General features: G+C 42.1%; 1 protein-coding gene across 4 annotated transcripts in view; it reads left to right on the top strand.

Annotated features, from left to right (window-relative positions):
• Positions 1-14,907, top strand: part of ell (elongation factor for RNA polymerase II) — a 41,902-nt gene extending 26,995 nt beyond the window's left edge. For 2 of the 4 annotated variants that reach the window (XR_016496228.1, XR_016496229.1), the window contains 10 exons: positions 2,299-2,420; positions 3,234-3,397; positions 4,559-4,809; positions 5,141-5,265; positions 6,522-6,636; positions 7,988-8,588; positions 10,727-11,674; positions 11,791-11,962; positions 12,178-12,222; positions 12,316-14,907. Coding sequence is in view for 2 of the 4 variants with exons in the window: in XM_021603834.3 (XP_021459509.3) it covers positions 2,299-2,420; positions 3,234-3,397; positions 4,559-4,809; positions 5,141-5,265; positions 6,522-6,636; positions 7,988-8,588; positions 11,608-11,674; positions 11,791-11,962; positions 12,178-12,222; positions 12,316-12,435 (1,782 nt within the window). In the remaining 2 variants the exon portion in view is untranslated. The remainder of the gene's footprint in view (positions 1-2,298; positions 2,421-3,233; positions 3,398-4,558; positions 4,810-5,140; positions 5,266-6,521; positions 6,637-7,987; positions 8,589-10,726; positions 11,675-11,790; positions 11,963-12,177; positions 12,223-12,315) is intronic. The other 2 variants (XM_021603834.3, XM_090235549.1) reach the window with 1 other exon arrangement.
• Positions 14,908-19,280: the final 4,373 nt, after the last annotated feature.

The following is a 19,280-nucleotide window of genomic DNA, read 5'->3' as shown; positions in this document are numbered from 1 at the left end:
CCACTGTTCCTAGGCCGTCATTGAAAATAATAATTTGTTCTTAACTGGCTTGCCTAGTTAAATAAGGGTAAAATTAATGAATTTTCTTAATTATTTATTCACAGCATGCATAAAACATCAGACAAACTCAGTAGCCTACATATAGTTGATTTGATTAAAACATGTCTATACAGTGCCTTGCGAAAGTATTCGGCCCCCTTGAACTTTGCGACCTTTTGCCACATTTCAGGCTTCAAACATAAAGATATAAAACTGTATTTTTTTGTGAAGAATCAACAACAAGTGGGACACAATCATGAAGTGGAACGACATTTATTGGATATTTCAAACTTTTTTAACAAATCAAAAAATGAAAAATTGGGCGTGCAAAATTATTCAGCCCCCTTAAGTTAATACTTTGTAGCGCCACCTTTTGCTGCGATTACAGCTGTAAGTCGCTTGGGGTATGTCTCTATCAGTTTTGCACATCGAGAGACTGAATTTTTTTCCCATTCCTCCTTGCAAAACAGCTCGAGCTCAGTGAGGTTGGATGGAGAGCATTTGTGAACAGCAGTTTTCAGTTCTTTCCACAGATTCTCGATTGGATTCAGGTCTGGACTTTGACTTGGCCATTCTAACACCTGGATATGTTTATTTTTTGAACCATTCCATTGTAGATTATGCTTTGTTTTGGATCATTGTCTTGTTGGAAGACAAATCTCAGTTTCTTCCAGAATGGTCCTGTATTTGGCTCCATCCATCTTCCCATCAATTTTAACCATCTTCCCTGTCCCTGCTGAAGAAAAGCAGGCTCAAACCATGATGCTGCCACCACCATGTTTGACAGTGGGGATGGTGTGTTCAGGGTGTTGCTTTTACGCCAAACATAACGTTTTGCATTGTTGCCAAAAAGTTCAATTTTGGTTTCATCTGACCAGAGCACCTTCTTCCACATGTTTGGTGTGTCTCCCAGGTGGCTTGTGGCAAACTTTAAACAACACTTTTTATGGATATCTTTAAGAAATGGCTTTCTTCTTGCCCCTCTTCCATAAAGGCTAGATTTGTGCAATATATGACTGATTGTTGTCCTATGGACAGTCTCCCACCTCAGCTTTAGATCTCTGCAGTTCATCCAGAGTGATCATGGGCCTCTTGGCTGCATCTCTGATCAGTCTTCTCCTTGTATGAGCTGAAAGTTTAGAGGGACGGCCAGGTCTTGGTAGATTTGCAGTGGTCTGATACTCCTTCCATTTCAATATTATCGCTTGCACAGTGCTCCTTGGGATGTTTAAAGCTTGGGAAATCTTTTTGTATCCAAATCCGGCTTTAAACTTCTTCACAACAGTATCTCGGGCCTGCCTGGTGTGTTCCTTGTTCTTCATGATGCTCTCTGCGCTTTTAACGGACCTCTGAGACTATCACATTGCAGGTGCATTTATACGGAGACTTGATTACACACAGGTGGATTGTATTTATCATCATTAGTCATTTAGGTCAACATTGGATCATTCAGAGATCCTCACTGAACTTCTGGTGAGAGTTTGCTGCACTGAAAGTAAAGGGGCTGAATAATTTTGCACGCCCAATTTTTCAGTTTTTGATTTGTTAAAAAAGTTTGAAATATCCAATAAATGTCGTTCCACTTCATGATTGTGTCCCACTTGTTGTTGATTCTTCACAAAAAAATACAGTTTTATATCTTTATGTTTGAAGCCTGAAATGGGGCAAAAGGTCGCAAAGTTCAAGGGGGCCGAATACTTTCGCAAGGCACTGTATATGGAAAAATACTGGTTCTAAAATTTTGACCGGTTCTTTTTAGTCGGACAGCCTTAGATTTACTATGTAACATCTATGGGATCATAGCTTTCACCTGGTCAGTCTGTCATGGGAAGAGGTCTTCCTAAAGTGTTTCCTTTTATTTTGTCAGTTACTTGCTCATATGTGACGGGGTGGTGAGTGGGTTTACTGTATCTGAAGAGGTCACCCAGGGGACAAGTAATGCTTTGACTTTATTCACTGAACATGTCAGAACACCAGATGGGCCTGGGGCATGCTTAGTGGGTCAACCAGCATTTAGAGCTTTGCAGATATTTGTAGTTTAATTTCTAAAGCTGATATGGTTCCCCTATTGGAGACAAGATGGCTCATAAGTGGTTTTACTGTATATGGAGGGCAGTGAGAATAATTCTCTAAATCTGTCACAAGCTGGTGGATGTATTGATTGTAACAGATTATGGATGACCTTTCCTATATTCATCATTAAAAGCACTCTCAGAGAAGGATGTTAACCATTTGATTTATTATTTTCTCTGTCCACAGAAAATCTCAATACCATGGTCGGAAAATCCGAATGAGCTGCGACTGTTTACTTTCTACTTGTCCAATGTGGGTAGAGACAACCCACAGGGCAGCTTTGACTGCATCCAGCAGTACATCACCAGGTGAGGGACCACAGAGGAACTGGCCTCATCCCCTCTGACATATCACACATGCACACATTCGTCACTCATTCACACATTATATATACATTTAACACCCTTTTAAAGTTCTATTTTGGATTGAAGCTTCTGTACCATGGCCCCATGCAGAGGAGTTTGTTAACATGGTTAAGAGCTGAACAGGATTGTTTTTTAGGAGAGTACTATCTGCTCTAGTGGTCTTCGGCCTATCTGCCTCTGAAGTCTGATCGAAGAACAATGTGTTGCAGATGTATTGAATTGAGTCAGATGTTTGCGTATTGACGTAAGGAGAGGAACTAAGTCTCGGCTCTGACTGTCTAGTGTTTTAACACCTATCATGTCCTCAACCATTTCTAATGAGATGTGTTTGGCTGGAGATCACCCATCACCCTGGATGTTTATGAGCCCCTAATTCCAATATAAACCGGAGGCAGAGCTGCCAACTTTATTTCATCCTCTGCCAAACCATCATCAAAGTTAGGAGGAATTAAAGGAGGAAACCAAGTCAAAACCAGGAAAGATTAGGATTTAATGCAACGTTGGTTTGTTAATGTGTGAATCCACTGTTGAATAGAGTATCAAGTTATAATGCCCTCAAGGCAGTATGTCATAAATATTAACCCGGCTAGGAGCGTTGGGCATAAAACGTTTACTGAATGTACTTCCTCACTAGTATTTATAGGCAGTACAGTGTTTCACCTTAGTTTTTTTCCTTCAGTGGTAGCAAGGGTAGGGGGTCACTTACTTGACCTGTTGATCTGTCTGTTTAACCCTTTCTCCTATGTGTTGTCTCAGTGAGGGGAGCATTCAGCTGGACTGCCTGGGTGGAATCCAGGACAAGATCACGGTGTGTGCCACGGACGACTCTTACCAGAAGGCCAGGCAAAGCATGGCTCAGGCAGAGGAGGAGACCCGCAGCAGGGGTGCGATCGTCATCAAGCCTGGGGGGAGATACGTGGGTAAGGCCCTTAGGCATTGTCTACACTGAGCTGTGGTTACACCCAAATCAGTCAAAAACACGAGCTACTAATTTAGCCCTAGTCTAGGATGGATGCATACAAGATTTATCAAGTTTATTTTTTGAGATGTTCCCACATGTCTGTTTACATCCAGGGTGAGTGAATGCTGACTCAGTGGGAGGGACATTTTCATGTGAATGCCGCTCCCTGGTAAACTGTCTCATATCAGGGTGTGAAGCACGCCAGGCAGTCAGAGCAGTAGCATGCTCATCAGCCAGGCTCTTATTGAACATGTGGGTTATTTCCACATCAGTCAAGCGCTCCGACCTCCTAGTGTGGCCCTGTCCAGTGGGAAAGATTTTAGACTCTTATCCAGCCTCCTCCAGGGTAGAGATGCCATTTCCACACTGAAAACACACACGCAGGGCTGCTTCAAGTGAACATCAAACATACTGTGTGGGCTTTTTACTAGTCACAGGAGAGCTGCATACTGAAACTTGTTCTGCTGCAGTTCAGTAAAGGCCATAGCAGCCCTGAACAGAAACAAATGTACCTAGAAATCAAACTGCAGAATCTCTATTATGCATTGTTTTTTTTATTAAGCTTTTAGGATACACTGCAATTTACTTGTTGGAGAGGAAGTTAAAACGGTGTAGTGTCATTTCCGTTGAGTCCCAAGCTGTCTTAGTCACACTCTTATCTCCACATGACCTTAATTCTGGTGAAAAGTGGCTGAGCTCTTTGTTTGTGTAATTGCAGGCTCATGGTTCCCTGTGTAGGGCCCAAGGGGCTGACTTGGCAGGATGTTTAGGAGCTCAGAGCTTCACAATGTCACGCCTGTGACTTGGCACCAAACCAATTGCCTAACTGCCCATTCACCACAGAAACGTCATCATAGGTTCACAGATATGTTTAATTTAGCTGTTTGGCCAGGAAGCAGCTTGTTCAACTATTTGTACTGTGGTGACCTATATAGACTAGTTGGGTTCATTTACGATGTGTACTTTTCTCAGTTAAACATTTTGATGGCTTTTAAGTGCCTTTTTGAAGATGTACTGTAGGTTGATTACGAACAACTTCTCACTACAAAGCCAACCTCTCATGGTTATGTCACACAAGCCCAACCTTTCTGACACACAGCCATGTCTCTGTTCTAATCAGGTAAGAAGGTGCAGATCCGGAAACCGGCACCTGGGCTGTCTGACATCGCTCCATCGCGGCGGACGTCGCGGCCTGTCATCATCTCTAGCAGTGCGGCGAAGAAGAGCACGGCGCAGCAGAGGCCCCTGAGGGAGCGCCTCACCCACCTGCTGGCCCTCAAGCCTTACAGAAAGCCTGAGCTCATCCTGCGCCTGCAGAAGGATGGCCTCTTGCCCTTCGACAAGGACTCTCTGGACAGCCTCCTGCAACAGGTTAGTTAAGTCAGTCAAGTCAGTCACGCTCTTTGGGTACGGTGTCTTTCACAACAGGTTAGTTGTACTGGAGCTTGGCAGACCCATGGCCCTTCTGAGCCCAGTGTCCTCAACAGATAAGTTAGTCACACGACCCAAACCACCTATTAGAAGTCCCTTAGAGCCAGGGGCTTAGCCTGTGGTTACAGGCCAGCCCTCCAGCTCACTGCAAACAACTCACTGCTGGTGTTGCAGGGTATTAATGGTGCGTTTCTTGAGGATAGGTTTAGAAAATGCATTCCTCCAGAATACTGTCATGGCATTAATGTCATGTATTGATTGCTGTCTATAGGTGGCTAACCTAAATGTGAAAGACAACACCTTCACATTGAAGGACTCTTTGTTCAAGGACATTCAGAAGGACTGGCCAGGCTACACTGAGGGAGACCAGCAACTTCTGAAGAGGATCCTTGTTCGGTATGTGCTAGGTGGCGCTATATTACTATATTGCATGCCATATTAAAACCAGTGCTTTTGTGTACAGTTCCACATGTCAACAACTGCCAGTGGCAAAATCTGGTTTCTCAAGATCTGGGGCAGTAAGGAAATGTAGCTTGCAGCTAAATATAGAACAGGCATTGCAGCGTGCTTAGTTGGGTTTACTGAGTTGACCCAAAATTGTTGGACTCAATATAGCAGGGAATATTTCACATTCTCAATGATTAAATGTTTCTGTGGAATTCATCCAAAAGCAAGAGATTCCTACCGTATGTCTTTTTGGACTGCACTTTGAGCCTTGGCTAGCTTATCAGCTAAACACCCTCCCACAATGTTTGAACACCAGCTATGGTCATGCAAGTGTAGTGCAGAAAAATGATTGGAAGACATGTGATGCAACACTGTTCCAGCACATGCTGATCCATGTGTGAGGTGGCACTGGTTCAAGGTCCAGGCTTGACGCTTGAGTCGAGGCTCCTTAGTCTTCAGCTGTGACCGGACCACTGCACAGCAGCCAGCCTCTTCCCTAGGCTGTTCTCCCCACCCCTCTAGCGTTTCTTACTCTTTCGCATTTTTTTTCTCCCTCTGTAGGGGCAGGACTTGGATAATTCCCCACTGTATCCCACTGCCCCCTACTGTCAACGCTCTACCAACATACGCAAATAATATTCTGTTGATGTACACATCACACAACCTCTGTATACCGTGTTTTTATTTAGCAGTGGATACTTAGCATCTCACCCAAGGCTTTGCCAGATATCTATTTATGATGTCTGACTTGTTTAACCAGGTCAGTTAAATGTGTATTTCTGTCTGAGACAAGGAAAATAACAGAATGTAGAGCAAGGCCACCATATTATGGTCATGTGCCAATGTCACAGGTCCATTGGAACTGTGAGTCAAATCAAATTGTATTGGTCACATGTGTTTAGCAGGTGTAGAGAAATGCTTGTATTTATAGCTTTAGCAGTGTAAGTAAGGTCTAACAATTTCACAACGCACACAAATCTAAGGTAATAAAAAAATATAGAGAGAATTTACCTTTGAGTTGGTGCTTTGAACACACTGACTCAGAACTAGTTACATGGCAGACTTGCCAACTCAATGAATGTACTTGTGCACTAGCTTTAACCTGAACTCAGGAAGTTTTTCCAAAATAATGAATGTCTGAATTGGTCTCACGCAATGTATTATTTATGTCTGTGGTGACTCAGCTTCTGACTCGTTTTTTTTAGGAAAATGTGTCAGGCCCAGTGTCAGACTCCAAGCACCACCACAGTGGCTCCTCCAGCTGAGGTCCCACTTGCAGTGAGCCCTCCCAAAGAGCTGGCTAGCAGCTCCCCATCGCAGGTGAGCCATCTCTTCTTCTACTTCGCATCTCCATGCCCCTGCTCCTCCCCTTCTTAACCACTTACTTCCCACTCCTTACAGAGTGTCCTCATAGGGCCTTCCACTGTTTGGTCCCATTAAGAGGAGTTACTGTAGTTACTCAGACTCCCCTTTGAGTTTTCCTGAGACACTGCATGTCCTTTGTTTCCTCCCTTCTTAAGCATTAGCAAGTACACACCCTCCTCCGTACACATACAGTTGGTTCTGGTGTTCATTGAAAAGAGGGTGTTTTGGAACACTCGCTGTAAACATACACAACTGCTCCTCGGTGGGTTTATGTGGCCAGTCTGGGTTTGGTGAGAGAAGTTCGAGGAGTTCTACCAAACTAAACAGGTTATGCAGCCGTGAAGGTCCACGGGGCTCCAAACTGTACCCAGTGTTATTTCATAACCAAGTACTTTCTGCTCCACTGTGATTAGGTCAGCCACTTCCAAAGTTGTTAGTGTAGGTTGGGTCAAATGTAGTCTGTTAGTAGTACAGTACCATGCATTGTGTGGAAAGGGGATGGTCATCCTTGGGGATGGGCATTGTTTTCCAGATATCTGAACAGACGTTAGAATTCTATTACTTGAGAGGGTGTTCATTTTTGCAGATCTTTTCTTTTAAGGCCTATTTTGACAATGAAAAAGCTTTGTTATAAATGAAATTACGTTATCCTTGTGATATTACCCACAAGGATATACCATGACATTTGAGATACTTAATCTAATATAGCAAACTTTTGAATGTAGTTTTTATAACTGTGAGCTCCTGCTGCGCATTTAGCCCTCTACTCCAGTCTGCCCTGACATTGGTATTCTATTTTCCCCACTTCAAATGGTAAAGACACACACCTAACAGTTTCCACAAGACCTGACACAGATCATTGCAAAACACCTTTTTTTGTGACTGAATAAGCCCAATCAAGGTGAAAATCAGACTTCTTTGACTGTTGCTTTTAGTGGAAAAACTACAGAGAAAAGCAGTGTCTGCTGTTTACTTCTGCCATATGCATTTGTAATTCTGGTCAAGAGAAAAGCATGTGTTTGGGGGGGCTATCCTGCTATCTGGAAAGAAATGTCATTGAGATTATTTGAATAGTGAAATGCCCATCCCTAGTCATCATACTCCCAATGTGGCTGAGAGATCCCTTTCACTCTGACCTGCTTCACACCAGCACGAGCTTAAAGTTAATACTCAGGATTTTAGTAGATATTCTTTATCTTAATCTGTCAGTGATAGTTATCTGCTCATGTTTTTTCTTCGAATCCTTAGTTGAAGTGAGTCCATTTTTCCGTTTTTAATTTTCTGCCTTAAACTCTGTTTATGCCAGAAACGACCTGCTTCAGATTTCATCGATCCTCTGGCCAACAAAAAGCCCAGGATATCACACATGGCTAACAAAACAGCGGTGCCAATAAATGGCAAGCCGAGTTCGTCCAATGGAAAGGAGGGGAGTGGGGCAGTGGTTGTGGCGCCAGCGGTTGAAGGCGTGACGTCCAGCTCCCAGCTCCCCCTACTTGACATCCACCGGCCCTTCGACCCACTCTCCGACGTTAGTAACGACTCCAGCCACAATGGCCGGGACTGTGAGGGCCAAGAGGCCGCTGTAGCAGAGAGACTGAGCCAGCCACCAGTCTTCTCTGGGCCCGCAGTGCTGTCCGTACCAACCCTGGGCCTCTCGTCCCTCGGACACACCGGCCTCGATGGGCCCCAGAGCAAGAGCACCTTGCCCTCCCTGCACGGCAAGTCCAAGAAGAAATCCAAAAAACACAAAGACAAGGAAAAGTCCAAAGAGAGGGAAGGGAGGGGGAGAGCGAGAGAGAAGGAGAGGAAAGGAGCAGAGGAGCGTGTTCCTGAGCCAAGAAAAGCCTGTGACATCACCTCCAGCCCTGAGAACCTGAAGAGCAGTAGTATTCCACACAGCAGCACAGGTGAGACATGTACAAGCTATGGTGTGGATCTCATCCTCCCTATAAATGTACAGAGAAAAGTCTGTCGTTGTACTATTAGATAAACGATTGGCAGAAGGGATACCTGTTAAGCATGATTCCATCTCATGAATTTTCGACCTTGGTGATAAATGAGACCTTTTGCAAAATGGAAAGATGACATCTACTCAACATATCCGTCCCAATTTTAAATTAATTGATAAAATGGATGAATGAATCCTATACCTACACTACCAGTCAAAAGTTTGGATGCCTACATTCTTTATTTTCACTGTTTTCTACATGTATAATAGTAGTGAAGACTTCAACTATGAAATAACACATATGGTATCATGTGTTAAACAAATCAAAATATTTATATTTGAGATTCTTCAAAGTAGCCACCCTTTGCCTTGACAGCTTTGCACACTCTTGGCATTCTCAACTTCTTCATGCACCCATCCTGTTAGCGGGATTATTTTCGTCAACATCCGCTGAATTGCAGACCGCCAAATTCAAAATTAAATTACTAAAATTATTTCATTTTCATGTTATCACAAGTGCAATATAGCAAAACGCAATTTAGCTTGTTGTTAAACTACCTGGCGTGTCAGATTTCAAAAAAGCTTTTCAGCGAAAGCATACCAAGTATTTATGTAAGGACCTCTCTCTCTCAGCAGACAAAGCATTACAAACAGCTAGCAGCCAAGTAGATTGGTCACGGAAGTCAGAAAAGCAATAAAATGAATCGCTTATCTTTGATCTTAATGAATCTTATCTTTGATCTTAGGATGTTTGCACTCACGAGACTCCCAGTTACACAAATGTTCCTTTTTGTTCCATAAAGATTATTTTATATCCAACATACCTCCATTTGGTTGGCGCGTTATGTTCAGAAATCCACAGGCACGAAGCCGTCACGACCGGGCAGACAAATTCCAAATAGTATCCGTAAAGTTCGTAGAAACATGTCAAATGTTTTTATAATCAATCCTCAGGTTGTTTTTACAATAAATAATCGATAATATTTCAACCGGACGATAGCTTCTTTGATAGGAGAGAGAGAGAAAATGTCTGCTCCAAGCTGTTGCACATGCAAAATGCTGCTGGCACCCAGCCATCCAACGACGCAATGTGATCTTTCTCACTTGTTTTTCAAAATAATAGCCTGAAACTGTCTAAAGACTGTTCACAACATGTGGAAGCCATAGGAAAATTAATCTGGTTGGTATCCCTTTAAATGGAGCGAAGGCAGGCAATGGAACAGAAAGCTTTCAGGAAAAACAGCACTTCCGGGTTGGATTTTCCTCAGGTTTTCGCCTGCAATATCAGATCTGTTATACTCACAGACAATATTTTGACAGTTTTGGAAACTTTAGAGTTTTCTAATCTGACAATTTTATGAATATTCTGAGAAATAGGCAATTTCTTTTGGGTACGTTCTTCATCCAAACATCATAATACTGCCCCCTACACTCAACAATACACTCAACAGGAACGACAGTCCGTTACTTTAAAACATGTCAATCCGGAAAATTAACAGATTTGAACGTTTCTTCAAGCGCAGTTGCAAAAACCATCAAGCGCTATGATGAAACTGGCTCGTGAGGATCGCCACAAGAAAGGAAGACCTGGGGTTACCTCTGTTGCAGAGATTAAGTTAATTAGTTAGCAGCCCCAGAAATTGCAGCCCCAAATAAATGCTTCAGAGTTCAAGAAACAGACACATTGCAACATCAGCTGTTTAGAGGAGACTGAGTGAATCAGGCCTTCATGGTCAAATTTTTGCAAAGAAATCATTACTAAAGGACATCAATAAGAAGACTTGCTTGGGCCAAGAAATATGAGTTAGAGACGTTAGACCGGTGGAAATCTGTCCTTTGGTCTGATGAGTCCAAATTTGAGATTTCTGGTTCTAGCCGCTGTGTCTTTGTGAAACGCAGAGTAGGTGAACGGATGATCTCTGCATGTGTGGTTCCCAAGGTGAAGCATGGAGGTGGTGCGGTGGTGCTTTACTGGTGACACTGATTTATTTAGAATTCAAGGGCACGCTTAACCAGCGTAGCTACCACAGCATTCTGCAGTGATACGCCATCCCATCTGGTTATGGCTTAGTGGGGCTATCATTTGTTTTTCCACAGGACAATGACCCAACACACCTCCAGGCTATGTAAGGGCTTTTTGACCAAGAAGGAGAGTGATGGAGTGCTGCATCAGATGACCTGGCCTCCACAATCACCCGATCTCAACCCAATTGAGATGGTTTGGGATGAGTTGGACTGCAGAGTGAAGGGAACACAGCCAACAAGTGCTCAGCATATGCGGGAACTCCAAGACTGTTGGAAAAACATTCCAGGTGAAGCTGTTTGAGAGAATTCCAAGTGTGCAAAGCTGTCAAGGCAAAGGGTGGATACTTTGAATAATCTCAAATAAAAAATATTTAAATTTAACACTTTTTGGTTACTACATGATTTCATAGTTTTTAGATGTCTTCACTGTTATTCTACAATGTAGAAAATAGTCAAAAGTAACGAACCCTTGAATGAGTAGGTGTCCATACTTTTGACTGGTACTGTATATTTCTGCGTTCTTGTGAATTGAAGCCCTAATTGATCAGTGAGTTTATTGGCTTCAATTAAGAAAGTAGGGCTGGGAATTGCGAGGGACCTCACAATATATTATCACGATACTTAGGAGCAGATACGATATGTATCGCAATTCGATTCTTCAATTTTAGAGCAATTTGATGTTCCCTAAAATATTGCTCACTGTCGGCTGCAGATGAACAAGCGGGCCATAAAACGAGTTTTGATCAGTGAAAGTGCTGAACATGTTGGCTCACTATTTTTTTTTTTATATATTTGAGGACAAACTATAGGAGGAGAAATACCTAAGCTTTGTCACAGGTACAGTAGACTAGCTGTAGCTAATATTAACTACCTAGCCCAAAAAGTTTTACTTGGAGTCATAGAATCGATATTGTTAAACTTCACTTACAAAGTAACCTTGTGCTTCCTTTCAGATCTTAATGGAATGTGCAACAACACCAGTGTTCCTTTGTCATCGACTGAGATGGCAGACTATTTATTGTAAGCACTTCCTACCTCTTAATAAACCACATGTATTAGGAAATTGTGCAATTGAAAGCTATTTCATTGAAGTACTCCACTCTTAGTTCTGCATTCTGTTTCCTCTTTCTGAACAGGGAGTATACAGTGATTGGCTCTTCCGAGCAGCGTCAAACATACAAGAATTACTTTAATACTGAGTATAGTGAGTACCGGGGCCTCCACGCTCGGATAGAGGGCATCACCCGGCAGTTCACTGTGCTCGACACTGAGCTTAAGCAGCTCCAACAAGGCACAGACAAGTACAAGGTACGACCCCTTTGGCCCACTGACGCATACTGTCTACGGTTCTACCTAAGCTGCAATATGGTGTTATTGTTCCAATGTTCAACTTCAGGATTCAATATGGTGTTGTGTTATTATTATTCCAATGTTCAACTTCAGAATTAATTTGTAGTTAATGTTCTGACAATCACTGATTGACACGTTTATTAATTGTTTTGCCATTTTGTCTTTTCTTTTAGACAATCCACAACCAGATACTCCAAGAGTATCGTAAAATAAAAAAGGTAATCTTTGCATCTGACGATTGTTTCTCATAAAGCTGCTCAGGTCATTTTTCAACAAACACTGATTTAAAACTTTTAAACTTTCCTTCACAGACGAATCCGAACTATAGCCAAGAGAAGAACCGCTGTGAATATCTACACAGCAAACTGTCACATATAAAGAAACTTATAGCAAAGTATGATCAACAGCAACTTCAAAACTGGACTGGTTGACATTTTCTCTTTTCTCTCTGCAAACCGAAGAGAAACTCTGGATTCTGTTAGCTCTAAAATAACTTATTAAAGATGCCATGAAGGGAGGGATTATTCCTAAATATGCCATGAAGGGATGGATGATTCCCCTCATTGGGGCCAAAAGCACTAGTGAGGACAAAGCAGACCACATTTCTTTTTGTTTTTTTCTTTCGAAGATGTGACACTGGCATGTTTGGCCAGATCTCTGTGTAACTACACTGCATCCGGAAAAGCTTTGCGTGCTGTTTCTCATACTCTTTCTCATACTCTGTCCTAAGTGCACAGAGATCTCTCAAAATGGAATAAACACATTCTTTGGAGATCTCCAAACAGCCTTTCCTGGTTTGTAGACTGGGCCGTGGTGGTGACACTGAAATGGAGTCGGCAGATCTTATGCCAAATGCAAATAGTTTGTTTGAGAACAGATAAAATGTAATGAATTATGGTATCACATTTTTCCCCATATATTGAAATGGAAGGTTCTAAACTCTTTTACTGTTTTTTTTTTATTTATTATTTCATTTTTGTTCTTCTATAGGAGTAACAAGTTCTGTTATTTTACACTCAATATCAGTACTACAAAGCAGTGTCTTGTTTTTGTTTTTTTCTTCACATCTTGAATGTTAGTCAGTATTTTATGCAAAAACTGCCTTGGCAATCAAATTGTCCATCTGTTGCAGTTCATTATTTTCTTTCCTTTTTAAAGAGATGCACCTATCCCCATCAATTTAATAAAGACAATGCTATACAAAATCCAGTCAGGCATAGGTGCCTCTGCTTGGCTTTTCTTACATATTGTTCAAATGTCTTAACCAGAAGGACATCATGTAAGAGCAGCCTCAGGTGATAGGAGCTTACTGAATTTAAAGGGTTAACACAAGCTGGGAAAGTGTTTTTTCACCACCAGTCAGGGCAAGCTCGGATTTGTTTTTCATATGGTTACGGTGATGGTACTTGGCTATGCCTGTATGCAATGGGTCGAGGTTGTTTTCCCTATGCAGTTAACCAATTTGCCAGACCAACTGCCATGTACACCAGGCAAATTTGGATCCTTGTATTTTTATCAACTAATGCATACAGGGAAGATGAAATAATCGGTGCTTTGACCTAACGTAGTCTGTTTAATCACAAGTTGGAAGATACAGTATTAGTATACCCCATGCAGCAGCTTTTACCATTGTAACTGTTTTCTTTGCGACTGTTTTAAAGTGTACTTGAATATATTGGTAGTATAATTTCCCTCTAATTCATGCAAACAATTGGCTCTTAAACACGGGTTTTATTTCCTATATCTAGTACTTGTTCATCTACATGATTGTCAAGACTGTTAACCCAAGACCAGCCTCGCCTATCTTCCAAATGGAGTGGATGATTTATCTTTGTATCTGCCAGGCTAAAGTATTCCAGATCTTGTGTCCTGAACTCACAAATGATCAGGAACGCTGTAATGTTTTTAGAATCTGTCACTGAGCTCTCCCAAAATCACTGTTCAGTAAATTTTGGTCTAGTCAACTAATGCCTTTCTGATCGACCTTTCTACGTGAATATGATAAATAGTTAATCTTGTTACTCTTACCTGGGTTTTGTCCAAATGAGACGTTTCCCTTTGTCCATCAGAGTTCGTGCTTTATGAATGTTACAATGACCAGTATTTGTATCTTTACTTAAAACCGCTTCCTAAGGAAATACAAATCCAAGCACAGGCCTGATAAAACCTCTATGGTAACTATTTCTGACCAGCATTAATAGCAAAATAATGCTCTCCCATGAATCGAGCAAACAGCAAAATCATTTGATTATGTTCTACTTACCATTTGACAAAGAATTGTTGATTTAGTTGACGTCATTTGCCCTATGAAATTTAAAGTCTTTGGTTACGACGTGAGAGGGGGCTCTTACTCACTTCAAATGGGATATCCATGCGCTCAGATGTTTCAATGTAATGTATCTCCTGAAATCCAAACATGGCCAATGCTCAGAGATTCATTTATCACAATGCTGATTATTGGGGCCGATTTGAGATTGCCCCTGGATTGAATGTTTCGTGACCAGAATCAATTCTCAGCATCACCCGGTACCGTGGAACCCTTTGAATAAGTGACTTTTCATCTCGGAGTGAGTTGTTTTATAGTGACATTCTGAAAGGATTACTGTATACATTTCTCTTGCGGTCAAATCTATTTTGATGCCGTTCTCATCAATAAAGATGGTTAAGGCATTTATTTGCTCAGATATGGAGCTAAGTTGTTTTTAGTATGAATTGCCAGTTCAGAACACTATGGTATGAGTTGAATGTGCCAAATGACCTGTTGTATAGGTTTTCATATGACTAGAAATGGCTTCGGAGGAGAGTCTGGGATATTGGCACTGAAACCCAAAGCACGCTTTTTGAAACCATAAGGGATTAGGTCTGAAATGGACATATTTCAATAAAATTCTTTCAAATCCTTATTTTGGGTCATTCTGAGGTGGTTATTGCACTTTATTGTATCGCATTTGAAACGCACAAACCACACATTGAGTTTGAGGGAAGAGTTAAATATTACAACTGTCAAATTCTAAACATTCGTGATCATGATTTTCCTTACCCCTTTTCAGTCGTAACCTGAAATTTTACTGAATACAGGAAAGGGGTTACTTTCTATAGCAGTTCCTTTGGTTCTAAATTGTTCCTCCTTCCTAGTACCTTAATTGCCCATGGTCGTCAGTTGTTTTACTGATAATTGTACTGTTTCCTGCCCCATTTCTAAATATGATTTCCCCATGATAATTTGCCAGGAAGCCTATATTTAGCCCTGTGGACATGAATCATTGGAGCCTGATAAGAAATTGTGGCAGACGTTTGACTTTTCTATTGACTAAACAATAGTATCTGAATTTGTTTAGCTCCATTGTATCTTGTCTCACCTGTCCTTGATTAATATGAATACCATTGTAAAGAAGCAGCAACATGGCATGTAGAGATATTGAGACAGTACAGTATTGACGTCAACAGTGAAACTGGATGTATTGCCTCACAATCCTCTTGGGGGCAGCAGTACTTTGTTTTTTGATTGCAGTTTGTGTCCATGACTATCAATCAGGAGAAAGCTTCTATGTGCAGCAACAATGCTATTTGGCCTTGGAGCGAACACTGAGGCTACATTAGTGTGAGGTTCCGTTACCACAAAAATCTATCTCTTCAATATCGGGGGTCTTCAATATCGGGTTGGTAAAGCCCAGGAAAGCACAATCTCATGTACTTATCAGAATACCATTCCATAGGCCGTGTGTATGCTGTGTATTTCTGGTTCTGTTGAGCTTCATTCTATCCCACAGGAATGTTTAGTTTTCCTGCCTGATACACTTGAAATTTGACTCCAATAAAGGCATTGGCATGGCTGTGTGTGGCTAACAGGAGGGCCGCAATCTGACGCACTGAAAGATCTCAGAAATCCATACATTTATCCAGTTGGCCAGGCTAAGCTGCCTTTGGCTCCCGTCCGAATGTTGGCCTTAGCTCAGGGAGCTGGAGGGGTGTCAGCGAGTTCAGTTTGGCAGCTTGCCCTGTTCCTGGTGGACTCCAGGCTTGCCCCCTCCCTCCACTCAACAAACACTACCACACACTATTCAGCCTCTCTACAGAGCCCCTGACATGTTTATAACTACACCAGAGATTAAGGGCTTTGCCTGTGTGTCCATTGGTCTGTCAGTAAGGCATAATCCTCTCAATTGTCTGCTCTAAAGATAGGGCTGAGATATGCTCTGTAGATTAGAAGTACAGATCACCACCCTAATTTGGGAAAGTAGGTAATGTTTGAGTGTATCTGGCTGATTTAAATGACCTCCACACCTCCATATTTGATCATTACACAACAGGTCCATGCATATGTACAGACTCAACACTGTTGGAGGAGGAGATTACATAAATACAAAGTGTTGATCATTTTAATTTGGAAACAAAAATGAGCTTCCATCCTGAGCCTCCCATTCCCCCACCCATCCAACATGTCTCCATCCAACCACCACTTATACCCTAAACCCCCCCCCTAAAATCCACCCCTTCCCTGTGGAAGCAAAGAATGTAAAAAAAAAAACATGTAAAAATGTGCATGGCTGTACATGTGGGTGCCGGAGTGAGAAAGACACAAGTGAACCAATCAGCAAAAAAGCACAGCCCTCTTCATTAGATGCATTGTGCCTATAACATCAAGGACCCTTTCTAGACTCTGAAGTCAGGAAGACGTCGAGTTTGGTATCAGCCAGACTAGATTTCGGACCCGTGCTGTTGAGTGTATGTGCGTTCATGCTTCAGCACTGCAGAACTGTCAGGAGTGCTCCTCATACTTCTTGTGTGTACGAAAGTGCTGCAGGTAGGTTGAGCGATGGCTGAAGTCGCCCTCCACAGCACTCCTCTGGGCAGACAAAGGTCATCCCACCCTTGTGGAAATGCAAATGGTCCTTTAGTGACACCTCCCATTTAAAGTTGCACCCACAGATGGTGCACCCGAAGGGTTCTTCTGTGGAATTTCTGATGCTTTGTCAGGCAGGCTGCCTGCTTGAAGCCTTTATCACACTAGGCACAGACGAAGGGAAGAATGTCTTCATGCACCACCTGATGCTTGTCAACATCAGCTTGAAGCTTTTGCCACAGATGGGGCAGGAGTATGGTCGTTGGTCAGAGTGGACCAGTCTGTGCTTGATGAGGTCAGAATTTCAAATGAAGCGCTTGTAACACTGAGCACTCGTATGGCATCTCTCCACTATATCTGCGGATGATCCTACAGGACATAATGCAAAAGAACATACACTTTTTGACAAGGAATCTACTGGTGTGTTCTAAATTGCCCATAAGCAGGATTCAAATGGTTTACAGTAGCATCCATTTTCTATTGCTACTGTGATCTCTGCATAATGTAAAGAATTTCTCTCCCAGATCATTTATCATTTTGTCGTGCACTTCTTGGGAGTTCCTCTTACATTTCTGGTTCTAGTTTTAGTGGTACTACAGTGACCATTTCTCACTCTTTTACTCTCATTTTGTCCTGCTGCATTTGTTGAAAGTTCCAAGTCTTCCTTTGAGGTTCTAGTTTTACAGTGACTCTCTGATTCTAACTATCCTGTTGTCCTGTATACCTAGGTCACATTTGTCGTTTGAGGTTCTTGTTGTGGCACTACAATGATGTGGAATTTCTGATTCCTCAGTGACACAAGTGTCCTGAGTATTCTAATTTCACCGAAACATCATAGTGACCTTCGGGTCTGTTTCACTGGGGTATTGTTCTCGGTGTGACTATCACAACTATTTCTGTTGATCACATTCTTCCTCTTCACTTTTCACCTTCATTATCCTGCAAAATAAACAACAATTTGTTAAATTCTTGTTTAAAATGAATTATATTGCAAATAACTAACGGGTCACTGTCATTGGGCGTTAATATCATTCTCTTCCCTAGGACAAGTATATCTTGAGGGTCAAAAATCACTGGGTCAGGGTATCTCTGTTGGCTCTCCCACGATGAAATGCTGTAATATAACAGTTCTCAGTCACTGATGGGTTGTTAAATCCCAATGTAGACAGATGGCTATACACTGAACTGCAATGTAGTTTACGAAAGTTCAACAGAGAGGCTGGTCTGAATGCTCATTTAACTTCAGTAAGAATAACAATTCACTTTGTTTCCTATTCTATCGGCATAGTGGGAATGAATACAAACGTATCATCAGCATAGCATCTTGTTTCTTCTTTTTCCTGTTACCCATGTGCGGAATGTCATTCACCTATTTACCTTATAGCCTAAGCACGGCACAATAATGCTCCTTCCTCATGCTTGCTATTTAACTTATGGGCTCACTCTGGCATTTTTCACCTTGCTCAACCAATGGGAGTAAATCTTGGGATGTATTTGTATGTCAATTTACCCTTTGTTCTCTCACTTGCTGATTATCAGCAACCGTTTTGGACAACCCCACCACCTGTAACCTTAAGGCCAGTCATTGGAAAACCTTTCACCCAGCATGGCAGTTTGGATGCCAGCAGCCCCACATGCCATCACCTGGCTGAGGATCTTCCCTCGGAAATGAGACCGTTCCCAAAACTGTTTAATAAAATGTCATATTACATTCAGTATTTGTTGTTCATTCAGTTAAGCCTCTACTTGACTGAAATTACAGCAGTGAGGCTCAGTCAAATCTGAGCAGTAAAATTGGGCGTCAGGATTAGAGCCCTGGAAACCCAGCTACACTGGTCGTGACACTCAGACCCTGATCCTGTGTGTTGTGACAGAACACTACGTTCTATTTAAAAGGAACCTAATTGCAAGCAAGGAGCAATGGGGAGGATGGTATAGCGGAAGCAGATGTGGAACGTTCATCGGATGGGGGTGGCAAAAGGATGAATTTTGTACAAAATAAATGGGAAAAGGAGCCAAATTGCTGTGGAAAATGTCAAGATCTGTTCATACTCCATATCTGGTAGGAGTGCGTTTTTTAAAATTGTTATAATGTATGCCAGACTTGGTGAATCTGTTAGAAGCATTTAAAACGGTGGAGAACACTTTGGGTAAAGTGAAATCGGTGAAGATCACGAGAAGTGGGCTTGTTTTCATTTTGTGTGTTTCTGCGGATTAGAAAAGGTGTGTGTTGGGTCTCACCCAAATTTATGCATTTTCTTTGATCTACGGAGCAGGGCACCTGTCAAAGCAGTAATTTCTGGAGTCTCGACATGAAGTCACTAGCTGTACGGTGTTTCCTCCAACACTGGCTTCAGGGTTAAATGAGCAGTGTGTCAAGAAGCAGTGCTGCTTGGCAGGGTCGTGTTTTTGGAGGATGCATGGCTCTCGACC

This window comes from Oncorhynchus mykiss, chromosome 5 (genome assembly GCF_057628025.1).
Source record: "Oncorhynchus mykiss isolate SJ-2025 chromosome 5, ASM5762802v1, whole genome shotgun sequence".
Taxonomy (NCBI): Eukaryota; Metazoa; Chordata; class Actinopteri; order Salmoniformes; family Salmonidae; genus Oncorhynchus; species Oncorhynchus mykiss.
This window is presented reverse-complemented; position numbering and strand designations above follow the sequence as displayed.